This window comes from Heterocephalus glaber, unplaced genomic scaffold, assembly GCF_053883595.1.
Source record: "Heterocephalus glaber isolate CG9 unplaced genomic scaffold, H.glaber_assembly_v1.0 deba00001586, whole genome shotgun sequence".
NCBI classification, from domain to species: domain Eukaryota; kingdom Metazoa; phylum Chordata; class Mammalia; order Rodentia; family Bathyergidae; genus Heterocephalus; species Heterocephalus glaber.
Genome location: NW_028258364.1, coordinates 9,146,730 through 9,162,613, shown reverse-complemented (window position 1 = coordinate 9,162,613; position 15,884 = coordinate 9,146,730). Strand labels below are relative to the sequence as shown.

The 15,884-nt window shown below is 35.9% G+C and overlaps 1 protein-coding gene across 11 annotated transcripts in view; it reads right to left on the bottom strand.

The window, feature by feature from the left end:
• Positions 1 to 250: 250 nt before the first annotated feature.
• Positions 251 to 15,884, bottom strand: part of Abhd18 (abhydrolase domain containing 18) — a 45,079-nt gene continuing 29,445 nt past the window's right edge. For 3 of the 11 annotated variants that reach the window (XM_021236486.2, XM_021236485.2, XM_087193277.1), the window contains 7 exons: positions 15,152 to 15,169; positions 13,015 to 13,153; positions 10,752 to 10,841; positions 9,929 to 10,030; positions 7,212 to 7,575; positions 6,369 to 6,531; positions 251 to 3,751 (listed from right to left, as the gene is read on the bottom strand). In XM_021236486.2, the coding sequence (XP_021092145.1) occupies positions 3,700 to 3,751; positions 6,369 to 6,531; positions 7,212 to 7,575; positions 9,929 to 10,030; positions 10,752 to 10,841; positions 13,015 to 13,153; positions 15,152 to 15,169 (928 nt within the window). In that variant the 3' untranslated portion in view covers positions 251 to 3,699. Of the gene's footprint in view, positions 3,752 to 6,364; positions 6,532 to 7,211; positions 7,576 to 9,928; positions 10,031 to 10,751; positions 10,842 to 13,014; positions 13,154 to 14,000; positions 14,859 to 15,151; positions 15,180 to 15,884 lie in introns of those variants that run through there. The other 8 variants (XM_087193276.1, XM_087193278.1, XR_015443904.1 and 5 more) reach the window with 7 other exon arrangements.

Sequence of the window (15,884 nt, the reverse complement as noted above, 5' to 3'; positions counted from 1 at the left end):
GTGTGCCATATGTTCACCACCGCTGTCCTAAAGTCTCCCTCTCTTATTTTTACCTTACTATGTGGGTATAATAACTAAGGGGAAGAAAGGACCTGGGTTCAGTACCCCCTCTAAAACAAAACAAAACCAAACAAGGAGGGAATAAATATACTCGGTTCATTTTGGTACCTTTTTTTTTTTGGTACCAGGGATCGAACTCGGATGCTTTTGAGGCAGGTGGTGGAACCACTGAGCTAAATCCCTGGCCCAATTTTGGTACCTTGATCAAATGTAACGTGTGTTTTCTGTATTTGGAATTATGCTTGCTGGAAAAAAAAAACCCAAATAATTACCTTTTTTAAATAGACTTTTATTATGAAATATAAAGTCTTCAAAAATGACATTTAAAAATTTTACTTACAATATTAAAAATTCAGTAGTTTGCAGAAGAAAGCACCACATTAAAAAAAGATACATTCATAAGAAACAATCTAAAATGCATAAGATAAAATGACTTAATAGTAATACAACATTAGCAAATCATAAAATTCAGAAACTTCCTAATCACAGATCAAAATCAGGGGTCTCAAACTTAGATATCTTCAATGTTGAGTAGGAAAGACAAAGTGGAGTAGTGTGATGTAAGAGGGAATCCAAGGGCAAACTTGGGAATGGATTCCCAGCCTAAAGACTTTTCAATTTTTTTTTTTAAAGGGTCTTGCTATGTAGTCCAGGCTGGCCTTGAACTCAGGGATCTTCCTACCTTAGCCTCCCTAGTGCTGGGATCACAGGTGTGCGCCACCACGCCTGAATTGTGAGTACACTTTTAAAACATCAAGGTAAGAGATGAAATATTGGGCTACACGTGGTGGTGCATGGTGCATGCCCATAATTCCAGCTACTTGGGGGCTAAGGGAGAAGGACTGCAAATTCAAGGCCAATCTAGGCAATGTAACAAGACTCATTATCTCCAATTACAATTAAGAATACAAAAAGGGCTGGAATCAATCCCTGCTACTGCAAAACAAAGAAAAATAGTCTTTCACATTTGGGGAAAGTTAGGCCTAAAAGTTGAAACTATATAACCGGGCAGGTGTGGTGGTGCACAGCTGTAATCCCAGCACTTGGAAGGCTGAAGCAGGAGGATCACAATGAGTTCAGGGCCAGCCTGGGCTACACAGCTGAGTTCAAGGCCACTGGGAACTACATAGCAAGACCCTGTCTCAAAAAAAACTTGTACTGAAATTTCATTTGTTTATCAATAGAAAACCACATGCCATAGTATGTTATTGCTTAGTAAGAAATGTTTATATGAAAAAGAATAAACTATTGGTTTTACCAAAGTCATTTTTCTTTTTTTTTTTGGTACCAGGGATCAAACTCAGGACCTTGTGCTTGTGAGGCAGGCGCCAGAACCACTGAGCTAAATCGCCAGCCCAAAGTCATTTTTCAAGAAGCATTCAATCATATCTCACTATATGCCTGACATAAAGTCACTGTAATTCAGGTGGCAATAAGTTTTATTTTATCTTTAAAGGTTATTTTGTAGAAGAACTTCAGCAGACTTTATACTTGGGAGTTAAAACTATAAAGGTTCTGTTCTGCACATGTAACACTGCTTTAGGTTCTAAGCTGTTCTGTATTGCTTTGTTATGGCAGGGCAGTTTTACTTTTTGGTACTGGGGACTGAACTTGGAACCTTGCGCTTGTAAGGCAGGCGCAGTACCACTGAGCTAAATCCTCGGCCCTATGGCAGGGCAGTTTTAAAGAAATTACTATTTTGTGGGCCATCAATGATGTCACATTAATAATTTTATTTTTTATTTTTTCTTGAGACAGGTTCTCGCTGTGTAGTTCAGGCTGGCCTTGAACTTATGGCAATCCTTTTGCCTCAGCCTCCTGAGTGCTGGGATTACATGTGTGTGCTACCTCACCTAGCTAATTTTAAATGGTTATAAAAATTAAGATGGAGAGCCAGGAATGAAGCTCAGTGGCACAGCATCTGCCTGGCAAAGCGTGAGTCTCCAAGTTCAATTCCTGGTACCAAAAAAAAAAAAATTAAGATGGAGGCATTAAAGTTACAAAATCTTTAAAAAGGCTGCAAAGGCACATTGTAACTCGTACATCCTTACTACATGTTATAAAACTACATGTTATAATTCATAAACAACACAGATTTTTAAAAAAAGCAACCCTCAAATACACTTAATCCAAACCTCCACACAATACCTAAAAATATTTTCTTTTCTTTTTAACTTTAACTCTCAGCTGGAGAAGTTTAACATAAAAAGAAAGCACTAAGAACTGGGCATGGCAGCACACACTTATAATGCATTCACAAGGCTAAAGTAGGATTAGAACTTTGAGCCCGGGAAATATAGGGAGACCCTACCTCAAAAAAAAAACAAAACATGAAAAAACCTGCAAAAATAAGCATGAAATTTAGTCATATAATTCCCCATTTAAAAACATTATTATAGGGCTTGGGACTTAGCTCAGTGGCACAGTGCCTGCCTAGCAATCTCGAGGATCTGAGTTCAATCCTCAGTACCAAGGGGAAAAAAAGTTATTATATATATAAAACTTCAAAAGTCTGTATGGGACAAATCAATTTCTTTTCTTTTCTTTGTATTTTGGAGACAAGGTCTTGCTTTGCAGTTTGCGTTGGCCTTGTACTCACTATGTAGCCCAGGCTGCCCTTGAACTCATGGTGATCCTCCTGCCTCAGCCTCCTTAGCAGTGAGATTACAGGTATGCGCCACCATGCCCGGCAGACAAATCAATTTCATAAATGGTATTATGAAATTAAGAAGGCAAAGCTGTTAAGTATTTTAGCTAAAGTCAGATGCTTAGCAAATTGAGTAAGTATACAGGAAAATGATAAACAAAGAACCATCAATGTAATAGAAGGTCTTCCATTATTTCCCTTTTTCATGACTTGAAATTTTTCAAGTAGGGGAAATGTTTGGCATTTTTAGAATTCTAATCTTTAGTAAAAATTTAAAGTCTAGCCTAGTTTAATTCATCCCATCTGTATTTCAACTCATTTTATTATTATTATTATTATTATTATTCGGGGATCAAATTCAGGACCTTATACTTGCAAGGCAGGAGGCAGAACCACTGAGCTAAATCCCCAGCCTACTCATTTTAATTATTAAAAGCACTTATCTACAAAACAGGATTTTTTTAAAATTCAAATTTAACAGTGATTTTATATACAAATATTTCTATGGCAGAAAATTAACTGTAATTGTAAATAAGACTATAAACTCACCATGCATCAAAAAAACCACACATTTCTCAAATAAAATTGGCAGAAACGTCATAAAGGTATACTGTACAGGCTGATATATTACAATCTTCTTCGTTTTAGCAATTCTATTAAAAACCAAGATTTCTATGAATAAAATTATTTTAAATTAATAAATTACTCAGTTTAAAATGCTGTTTTCATAAACAGACTAGATATTGAGTATATGGGACTCCCACAATAGCAAAATACTTCAAATTATTTAATTCAAATATTGTTCTGAAAGTAATGAAATGTAGTATTTAACATTTATAACTGACTGACCTGTAACACTGAATTCCAGATTAAACTGGTAAAAATTAGATATATAGTACAGTCTGCTGGTTCTTCGCATCATCACAGGATGAAAGTTTCTTTTCTAAGAAACACAATGGCTGCACTGGTTATACTGTAATACAGCAGTCCAGTTAGTTAGCATATTTATGGAGGAAGCGTTCAAATGCATCGTAGATGGCTTGTCTACAATTAAATATAAAAGAAAAACAGTAAGTCATTAGCATAAGGAGTGGGGGACAGACAACACCTTTACTGTATTTCCAAAATTACCTGTGGTTTATAAACCAACCATCTCTCTGAACTATACAAAGGGTAAAAATGTTGTGTGTTGGGGGACTGGCTCCATGGAACCTCACCACTACTACTGGAAAACCTGAAATGTGTTTCAACTGAAGATGGAGCCAGGGGTATCTTTTCTTAAAAGCCTTTCTTTGTACATAAACACTACACACACATACACAAACACACACACAAATAGCAAGACAAAGAACTGATTTCTTCTCATCTCTGTTATTTTGTTGAAAATTATGTAACCTTTAGACTGTGAGATTCAATCTATTTCACTGAACGACATTTTTTTTTTAAAAAAAACTAAGAACATTTGGTTGGCAACTGAATTTAAAATCAAAATCGTTGCTTTTAACTTCACATTAACTTCACTGGATATTTTCATATTTCAATTGGAAAGGAACAAACTGTTCTGGCCCTTCAAAAAATATTTTTAGGGGCTGGGGATTTAGCTCAGTGGTTCTGCCACCCGCTTTGCAAGCAGAAGGACCCGAGTTCGATCCTTGGTACCAAACAAATATATATTTATATTATATATAAATATAATATAATATATTATATTATTATATTTATATTATATATAAGTATATATAAATTTACATTTATATATATATAAAATATATATATATATTTTTTTTTAAGTGCCAGGCATGGTAGTACATTCCTGTAATCCCAGCACTTGGACGGCTGAGGCAGGAGGATCATTTTGAGTTGAGGCCAGCCTGAAATACATAGTGAGACCTTGTCTCAAAAAAAATTTTTGAAGCTATTTTTTCCCTACTGTACATTTTCACTGTAGAACATTCAGAAAATCAAAAAATATGGAAAAGCGAAAAAGACATTATAATGCCACTACTCAAAGGCATCTGTTATTAATGTATTTATTTCTTCTAGAATGTTTTATTTAATGCACATGTCTATATTTTCACCCAGTATAAATAAAAACTATGAGATAATATTGCTCTTATGTCCTACTTGTTTAAACATTTCCCCATATTCTAACAAAAATATGAAGATTATTTTTAAAACTGAGAACCAGCTAACAGATTATGACTTTCATTATGTTAGGGAAGACATAGATTTCTAACAAGCTTTTCTTTCTTTGGCTCAAAATTTGTTCCTTGTAAATCTTAAAAACCATAAGAGAAACAAATGAAAGCTGGATATTTGTATGTTAGTATAAACATACAAAGAGATTTTTTTTAAGGGCAGGTGTGACAGCAATAGCTGACCGCAGGTGAGTGGGAGAAAGGCTCATGTTAGCCCACTGGTGAATTTTCCCCCCAGGGTTAATTTGGGGAACTTGCTCTGGTTGAATGAATCTCAATTTGATTTCCTGATGTCTAAAGTCACAGTATGGGCTTGTGTAGATGGTAGGAGAAGGGTTAGGAAAGGTACACATATGCCTTTTTTTTTTTCCCAGACAGGATCTCACTATGTAATTCAGGCTAGCCTCAAAGTCACAATAATCCTCCTCCCTCAGCCTCCAGAGTACTGGAAGTGCAGGGGTTATAGGTGCATGCCACTGTGCCTGGCTTTTTTTTTTTTTTTTTCACAGTGTGGGGAATTGAACTGAGAACTTCCAATATGCTAAGCAACTGGTCTACCACTGAGCTGCATACACCTGTTTTTGGTACCGGGGATCAAACTCACGACCTTGTGCTTGCATGCATACACCTTTTAAATCATGTGACTAAAGCCAGTCGTGGTGGCACACTGTAATCCCAGCACTTGGGAGGCTGAGGTAGGAGGGGGGTTTCAAGTTCAAGGGCAGCCTGTGCAATTCAGCAAATCCTGTCCTGAAATAAAATAAACAAATGAATTAATTTTTCAAAAGGGCTGGGGATGCAGTTCAGTGTTCCTTGGGTTCAATTTCTATCTCAAAAAAGTAGAAAGGTCTGGGGAAGAAGCTCAGTTCTCCTTGGGTTCAACTTCCAGTACTGCAAACAAAATACAAAAAGGGCTAGAGATACAGTTCAGTGCAAGATTCTGGGTTCAATCCCCAGTGCCACAAAAAACAGATGAATGAATAAAAAATAGTGGAGTCAGTATTCGAATATCAAAAGTCATTAATATTAAATCAGCATCTCACTTCTCCTTAAAATTCACTATTTACTTGCTAATTAAAACACATTGCTATATTATGTGACAGATGCTCAAGCCATTCTGAGAAAACATCAGAGTGGAATAAAAGAACTTATCCATGCACCTAAGCAACTTCTACAAACCACACAGTGTTCCTTCACACACCCTAAAATACATGACTATTAGTGCTTAAAGAGAGTAAAACCACCTGAAAAAACATGCCTAAGATAACCTACATGCCAAGTTTTCTAGAATAAAAAGAAAGAGGACAAGCTAGGAAAGGAGAGAAAATACCTCAATGTGAGATTTGTGGGAGGCAAGAAGGGACTAACACATGCAATAAAAATGCCTAATCTTTCCTACTTGTTGAGGGAAAAGAAAAACAAACAACAAATAAACAAATACCTGTTTAGACACATCATCTTACCTGAAGAGTCCCTGTTTAAAAAGGTAAGCGCTAATATGACCCCCTTCTAGATATCGGATTTCACAACCAGGCCAAATTTCTTGTAGACTTCGAACTCCTGTTCGTGGAATATAGGCATCTTCTTTGGCTTGTACCACTATAATGAGGCTTGGGTCAACTGGAACTAAGTATGGGATTTTTACACATTAAAAAGGTCTAAGATTTTATATAAATACTATAAGTCATATTAGGAAATAAAACATACCACACAATATACCACTATTAAGGAAAAAAATTATCAAACTCTTAAGTATTAAATATACTATATTACCATAATATTCATCCTTAACACAAGATGACTATTCTAAAGATACAAGATCCAGTGTATTTTTATTTATCACTGTTATTTTCTGGTGCTGAGGATTAAACCCAGGGCTTTGTGAATGCTAAACACATGCTCTACCACTAAGTTACACTTCCCCTCCAATGTATTTTTAAATGAGAAAGATGGTGGCACATGCCTGTAATCCCAGCACTCAAGAGGATCACCGAGAGTTCAAGGCTAGCCTGGACTACATAGTGAGTTTAAGGCCAGCCTGAAATACATAGTGAGACCTTGTTTCAAAGAAAACAATGAATGAATAAATGAATGAATGGATGGATGGATGGATGAGATGGCACAGAAAGATTTTCATCGATAAAATATGATACATTTAAATGAGCAGTTTATCTTGGAGAACACATTCTGGAAGTAACAAAAATATTCCTTTTAAAACATGAAATTATTTTGTAAAGCATCTTTAAAATATTTCACAAATATTTACACACCAGGAAATATTCTCAATTATATATAAAAATTAGTACCTGAGAAATTTGCTACATGAGTGCATTCATCCATGACTCCTTTCATAAATATTAAAGATTCTTTTTGAAGACTGTTTCTTCTTTGTTCTTTGCTGAGTACCTGGTATGACTGAGGGTTATAACTTGTGTAACTACTTTTGTTGGTTGAAAGTGTTTGATTCAGGCAGTCTATCTTAGAGGTATCTTGCAAGAAGAGTCCTTCTGATGTAGCACTGATAGATGTTTTACGAGAAGTTTGGCACTCAGTAGGTGTTGGGGACACAACTTGGTTTGTCATATCTAAATTTAAACTTCTGGAAAACAACTTGTCTGCACTGCTAGGGAAGCGTTTCACAAACTCTTGTCCCATTTTGAAAGAATCTGTCTGAATATATGAAAGAAAAAACTATTTAATACAAAATAGAACTTTAACAACCTTTTAAAAACAGATAAATACTCATCAAAGGATACATAAAATGTTGCTTTATATATACATACATACATACATATATACACAATAGAGTATTATCTTTTTTGTTTTTTCCCCCGGTACTGGGAATCGAACTCAGGATCTTGTGCATGCAAGGCAGGCATGGTGCCACTGAGCTAAATCCCCGGCCCAGAAATGAATTTTTTAAATTAAAATTTTAAATTCTCTTTTAAGATACATACCATAACCTGGATGAACTCTGAAGACTATTATGCTATATGAATAAACCAGACACAAAAGGACAAATAATGCCATATGTGGTGGTGCATGCTTGAAAGCCCAGCACTTGGGAGAATTAGGCAGGAAGACCACAAGTTTGAGGCCAGCTGGGCCACAAAGCAAGCTCAAGGCCAGCCTGGACTACATAGTAAATCCCTGTGTCAAACAAAACAAAAAAGAAGACAAACACTATGATTGTACTCGTGTGAGTAGAAAATAAAAGTTTTGGAAAGGGATGGTGTGGTGACTGCAAATGGTGTGGATATACTCGATGTTCCTATCCAATTAAAAACGGTCAAAATGGAAAATTTTATTTTGTATAGATCTATCATCCTTTTTGTGAATAAGTTTTGTTTTTGTTTTTTTGGTACCAGAGATCGAACTCAGGACCTTGAGCTTGCAAGACAAGCACAGTGTCACTGAGCTAAATCCCCAACATATCATTCTTTTTAAAAAAGAGAAAAGATGTCAAAATTTAATGGAAGATTAAGATAAATGATGTGTATTTATTACTAAATGATTCCTACACAACAAAAAAGGGTATCAATCTGTGTCATGTTTAATTGTGAGAGTTTGAAATCCCATAATCTGCCTTCATCTTAGAACTTCTAGAAGTTTTATGAGTGTTTACTGGAAGTAATGTAAATATAAGCTCAAAAAGATACCACCTATCTAATATCCCTTACTCAGATTGAACAAACAAGTATTAAAAATTATCAAGGAGCTGAGAGTGATGGTGTATGTCCACAATCTCAGCTACTCATGAGGGTGTGACAGGAGGATCAAAAGTTCAAGGCCAGCCTGAGTTACATAGTGAATTCAAGGCTAGCCTGGACTACACTGTGAAGCCCTGTCTCAAAAATGGGGGGGAAAAAAAAGAAAAGAAAGAAATGCAAGGATTAATGAGTTCTAGATACTCAGAGTGGTACATCAATAAATTTAAAGTATGGAGATTGAACCCAAGGCCTTTGCACTGAGCTACTATTCCTCGGTCCATTTAAAATTTTTTTATTTTCTTATCTCAGTAAGTTGCCCAGGCTGGGCTGTTCTTGGGATCCTCCTGCCTCAGCTCACCAGAATGTTGGGACTATAGCCACTGCACCCAGCTAAATGCCACTGCACCTAACTAAATTTAACTTCTTTTGACTGTGAAATCACAATAAAGAAATCATCTTGACATTTTTTGAACATTCATTACTGTGAACTAGTTCTAAGGGACACAAGAAGTACTGGGTAAGACTATACTGCCATTTCAAACAACTGACATTCATGAACTTTCTTTTTTTCTGGTACCAGGGATCGAACTTGCGACCTTGCGCTTGCAAGGCAGGAGGCCCCAGCCCTTTACGAACTTTCTTCAAAAAAACAGATGGAAGTTTTCTCAGAAGCTTTCAAATGTAGGTATCTTTCTGGCTCTAGGTATAGTGGAACACAAGGAACTAATTAATAAAGCTATTTTGTAATAAAGTGTGTTTTTATTGTAATAAAGTTCTTAAGGAAGCAAATAATTAACATTTGAGGTAATGGAAGATTATGGCACATGCCTGCAATCATAGCTATTTTGGAGGCTCAAGTGGGAAGACTTCAAGTTTGACACCCTGGGTAATAAAGCAAGACTTCTGTCCCCAAAAGAAGTAAAAAACAAAACCCTAACTTCCTAAGTGTGAGGTTTATAGTCAGATAATTATAAAATCTGCATTGCTACTAGGAAGATCCCTTTACTTTATGAAATCTCTTGAGACTGTCAATAACTCAAACTAGGCAAAATTTTTACATTCATGAACAGAATTGTCAGATTTAGGGGCTGGGGATGTAGCTCAGTGGCACCTCGCCTGCCTGGCAAGCACAAGGTCCCAAGTTCAATCCCAAGTACCACACACACACACAAAAAACAATTGTTACATTTGGACAGTAATAGAACCAATTCATTATCCTGAAAGCTGATAAATTACGGGAAAGAATCAAAGAATTAAGCATTTTTCCTTTTTTGGGGGGGTGGTATTTAAGATTGAATCAAAACAATACTTACTCCACAGTATTCAAGCATGTGAATAATTTCTTCTTCATAAACCGTCTGTGTATAATACTGCTTTTCCAGCTCCCTCCAATTAACTGATTTACTCAATACACCCTAAAATAATAAAAATAAGATCAAATCATATTTTCAATACTTTTATTTTTATTAATCACTGTGTATAAGAGAGTTAACATAGCGGATTTGTGATTGCCTATCCTTAGAAAGGGTTGGCCCTTAACCAGAGTCTGGCAACTTGAGTCGTGAGCTGTTCATTTACACTGATATATAACTTCCTAAATGGAAAGAAAGAGTGGATCATTTGTACCTAAGCTGTTTGTACAAGCAATGTAGTTTCTGCTTAATACCACTTTCCTTCTGGAATTTTGGTACATGCTAGGCAAAGGGTACCTAACTCACTCATGCCTGACTAAAATACCTGGAGTACTAGAGTCAGGCAATAGAGATAGCACTTTGCACACTGTCACAAATTACTGCTGGAGGAATTAAGGACAAACTGTAAGATTCCACTGGTTGAAGACTCTTGGAGGTTTGCACCACATTTTGCCTAGTGTTCCTCTTCCTTTCGTTGGTTGTTATATCCTTTTGCTATAAATTTTTTCCCCAGTACTGGAAATCGAACTCAGGACCCTGTACTTGCCAGGCAGGTGAGGCTCTTTTGCTATAATTAAGTCTTGGTCATGAATACAAATATATGTTGAGTCCTGTTAACACCTTCTACCGAATAACTCAACCTGTGATTGATTTGGGGGAGCTTCAAAACAATGACCTTTAATTATATACTTAACTATCTAAATAATGATTGCAATTAAATTACCGTAGTAAACACTCCAGATGCTGTGGACCAAGAGAGACATGGAATCAATGGCATGGGCTTAGGCCAGTTGGATACTGCTAAGGAGGCCATCTGTAACATAATAAATCAGTTGAGAAAGCTTATTTTAAATTGCCTATTTGTTAAAATGAAAAATAGTTAATGGTGAGGTAAGACATGAACACAAAGTCTCTAAACACCCATGAGAATGTCTAGTGACTCTGTTAAACTCCCCAAATCTCAAATTTAGCAACATAAAATTTCCTTCTTAGAAATAAAAATTATAAAAACTTGGAGAACATTTACCAACACCTACTTTATACCATTTTTAGGTACAAAGCAAGGGTCCTGAGATAGAGATGCTGGGCAGCAGACTAAGTGCACTCAGTACTTAAGTGACTTGCTCAGATCATGCAAAATCACAATCAGAAAAATCTCATACCTTTGAGGTGTGGCTGAGGAGGCTAAGAATTTGTGAACTATAGAGCAGATTATAGAATGGATATAAAATAATGTAATGCATGTGTTTAAAGAAAGGAAAAGTGACTTTTGGCTATAGCAGTTAAGAGAAGTCTTCAAGAAATGGCTGAATCTTTTCAGCCATTTGTTTAAAATCAAGATGGTAATGAAGTGTCAGGTAGGGAAGAGCCAATATCCTGTTTGGATGGTCAGTAGGCTTATGAAGTCATTGGTGTGAGTAAAAGTGGTAGAGCCGCAAAGACTCATCAGGATCAAATGAGTGGTCCCTTTGTTTTGTAGGAAATTAAGAGTTCTGAGCAAAAGAGTAGTTTTGTGAAAGTGATTCAAGGAAGCTAATGTGATCCGATTTTCAAGATTAACTAGAGGTTGAGATTTGAGGTAAGGAGATCAGTTCTTAGGCAGTAGCCTGGGTCATAACAATGGAAACACTAGTAGGTCGGAAAATAAATCCTTTTCTATCCTTAGTTTCAATGGTAGTTCCTTTGAATTTGAGTACATTTTAAAAAACTTAAATTTATAGTTCAAATGACCTATAGAAAAATCCATATACCTATTTAAAAAAATATATACTGAGTGACTAATATATGCTACATTGTGAACGAAAGGATGTTCTGAGCCTTCAATGAATCAACTGCTTCGTGGAGAAAACTGCTAAACTAAACAACTGGGTGGGCCAGGCATGGTGGCACATGCCTGTAGTCCCAGCACTTGGGAGGCTGAGGCAGGAGGATCACTGTGAGTTCGAGGTCAGTCTGGACTACATAGTGAGTTCAAGGCCAGTCTGAGCTACAAAGTGAGACTCTGTTTCAAAAAAACCAAACCACCACAACCAACAAAACCAAAATAACCCATGAGTGAGAGTCTGAAGTTAAGGGCTACTACCACATAAACTAAACAATTATGGTATAATGAAAAGTACTAAGGAGAGATGAATGGGTATGTAAAAAGAATTAAGCCGTGTTATATAAATGTTCCAACTCCCCATGATGAATGTAATCATTGTATACTACAAACATGTACTAATAAAAATAAAAATAAAAAATTCTTGTAACGAAGCAGTTAATTAAAATTAATGAAAAAAAGAGAGATGAAGTACTAATGGGAGATACCGTATGAAGGTAAGGCTTTGAGCAGACCACAGCTTCTTTAGTAAGCTCTAAACTGGAACTACAAGGGGATGGTGCTGTTCAGCTAAGTGAAAGGGCATTAATGGGACAGGGGATACTAGTGTCCAGAACAGTTAGAACCTGATGTAGAAGCAAACTTCTGGCAGGTTCTGAGCAGGAGAGAGCAGAGATCAGAGAAAAACTAATCTAGTTATAGTGTATAGGAAAAAAATTTTAAAACATTATTGAGAAAACAGACTAAAGACACAGAAACCATTTACAAGTTGGTTTCGGTACATTCTGGAAGACACAAAGGTAAAATATATTGATGTTACTGGGAGTGAAGAGATAAATGGAAAATATTTTCCAATTCAACTATCTTGATCAATTTAACAGCAAAACTGGGTTTTTATATTTGACACTTGAAACATTAAACTTTATATCAAATTTCCAGAAGATATTAAGCCCAGAATCTAAGCTGTTAATGGAGAAAAGTACAATAAAATGCCTAGATATATATGAAAAAAAATCACTTCATAATTAGAATGAAAGGTCAATTTGTTTCTGCTTCCCACCTTCACCAAGATTGAAGTTAATTCCATACCTAAGGAGAATTTCTAAAATAACTAGATTCCATAGATCTTACAATCAGAGTGAAATACAAATTGAAAAAGGCTTACGTGTCCTCCCATGGATATTCCAGTCATTCCTAATGGTCCATAACCTTCCCTCTCTAGCCAGTGCAAGAGAGCTGCAGATTCTAAAACAAGGGCTCCTCCCATCACAAAAAGGTCAGACACATTTTTTAAACTGGACCTCCTAGCCCACAAAACAAAACAGAAATGAGTATTTCATGCATTTACTTTTTTTTTTTTGGTACTGGGGATCAAACTCGGGTCCTTGCGCTTGTGTAGCAGGCATTGAAACCACTGAGCTAAATCCCTGGCCCCGCATTTACATTTTAATACATGCAGGTTTATATCAGGCAGTTAGATTTCATGTTTTTTCTTTTTTTTTGTAATATATCAAGTAGAATGTATTAGTTACGCTTCTCATTGCTGAGACAAAATACCTGACACCAAAGTTAAAGGAGGAAAAGTTTATTTGGAATCACAATTTGTAGAGGTTTCAGTCCATAATTGGCTGGCTTCAAGGCAAGCCAGCATGGCAGAGGAGAAATAGTTCATGGCAGGAAGATGGCAGCAAAAGCAGCAAGCTACAAGGGACCCTCTTTCTATCCCTTATATCTTATCCACACTACCCACCATTAGGACGGATAGCACTCACACCCAGGGTGAGGCACCCTTAATCCTAGCACTGCACCAGAATCAATATGGCATCACATCCTTGATCCCAACATCACACACCTAAAATCCAGCCACCTCCAAAAAGCCCCACATATGACCACATGAGGCTCTGGGGGGAAATCTAGATTACAAACCATAACATAGAGATAAGTTTTACAAAGAAAAAGAAAAGCAGTTTAAGGGAGTAAAAAGCAACAAAGAAAGATATTGTAAGAATCAAATTGAATCATCCATGCAAAGTGCTTAGTACAGTGCCTAGAAAATTAAAATATTTAAAACATAAGAACTTCATTGCCATCCTCCCTCCACCGAGAGAATTTAAGTTTATTTTTATTTTTATTCATTAAGTTTATTAGTACCTTTTAGGTATACATTATGATCGTTTTCTAGGCTGGCCTTGAACTCATTATGTAGTCCAGGCTGGACTCAAACTCATGGCAATCCTCCTGCCTCAGATTACTGAATGCTGAGATTACGGGCATGTGCCAGCACACTTGGCAATGGAAAAATAATTATTGTTGTACTTACAATTTCTAATGATTTTAAGAAAAACAAATTTACAGTTTTCTTCCACTTTAAAAAGAAATTATTACAATAGAACATAAACGTAACTTTTTTTTTGAGACAAGGTCTCACTATGTAGTTCACGCTGGCCTTGAACTCACTATGTAGCCCAGGCTGGCCTCAAACTCATGGTGATCATCCTGCCTCAGCCTTCTGAGTGCTGGGATCACAGGTGTGCACCACCACGCCTGGCTCAAAACAACCCCCCCCCCCAGCACCAGGAATCAAACTCAGGACCTTGTGCTTACCAGGTAAGCGCAGTGCCACTGAGCTACATCTCCCAGCCTAAAACAATTTTTTTTTTTACAAAAGGAAAGTAAAGGTAACCTAATACTAACGCCATGTATATATTATTTTCATAAAATATGCAACTTATAAATATGAGTACTTCTCATCTCTAGGGTTAAATTTTTATTTAATAAGACAAAAGTCCAGGCATGATGGCACATGCCTATTAATTCCTGCACCTGGGAAGTTGAGGCAATGCTCCAAGTTTGAGGCCAGCCTGGACTACATAGTGAGTTCAAGACAAGCCTAGATTACACAGTGAGACACTGTCTCAAAAAACTAAGTAAATAAATAAGCTAGCCAAAGAAAACACAATATAGTACATAATGGAAATGCCAAATAATTACCAAAGTTCATAATTTTAAAAGACCAGAAAGAAAGTTTAATCTTTATATAATAAAAGGAAAAAGTTCTATCATTTTTTCAGATAGTTGTATAAAAATATATCAATTCAGTCTATTAAAGCTCCTCATCAGACATTAAAAAACAATCTTAAGATAAAAATTAAAGTCAATATTCCTACTCTTTTATATATAGTACCTCTCATAATACATGGACATTAAACGTAGAAATAGTTTACTGAAGGCTACCAAAAATTTTAATATTGCTGAAAATTTGGTATGAAAACTGCAAAAATGAAGGTGATATATATACTTACACTTGGTCCTTGGGTTTCCTGCAGCCATTTAAGAATGTGGGTCAAAGAGAAAGTTTTAAAATATTAAATAAACTTTGTCTCAAAATATATTAGAATAGTTAAATCTGAACACAATTTAATACTGACAAAAGTAGTATCTAGCTACCTCTGTAGGGTGTGAAGAAGTTCTCAGATTTTTCTTACTCTTTTTTTGGGTAATACAAGGGATAAAACACAGGGTCCTGTGCTAGGCAAGCACTGAGCTATATAGTCCCAGCACTTTTTATTTTCAGACAAGGGTCTTGCTAAGTTGCCCAGACTGGCCTTAAACTTGCAATCCTCCTGCCTCGGCCACCTGAGTAGCTGGAATTATAGATATGTGCCACCATGTCCAACTACGTTCAATTTCCGTATTTTTCTTTTAATTTACATAATTTTTGAGATATAATCATATAATTCATCCATTTCAAGTGTATAATTTAATGTTTTCAGTGTATCACAGGTTTGTAAAATTTTCTACTTATATTTAAAATAAAGTTTACTGTTATAGTTTATGTAGTTATGTTTATTATTAGAGATTATTATTATTATTAGAGATCTAGAAAATACAGAAAAGCATTTAGAAGAAAAAGTACTTTATCTATAAACGAGATACTTTTTTGTGTATTCCCTTCTAGTATTTTCCTCATGAATAGTTTTTGGTTTGAATTCTGTCTTTAGGTTTTTGTGGTTTTTTTGCATGTCTGCATTATTC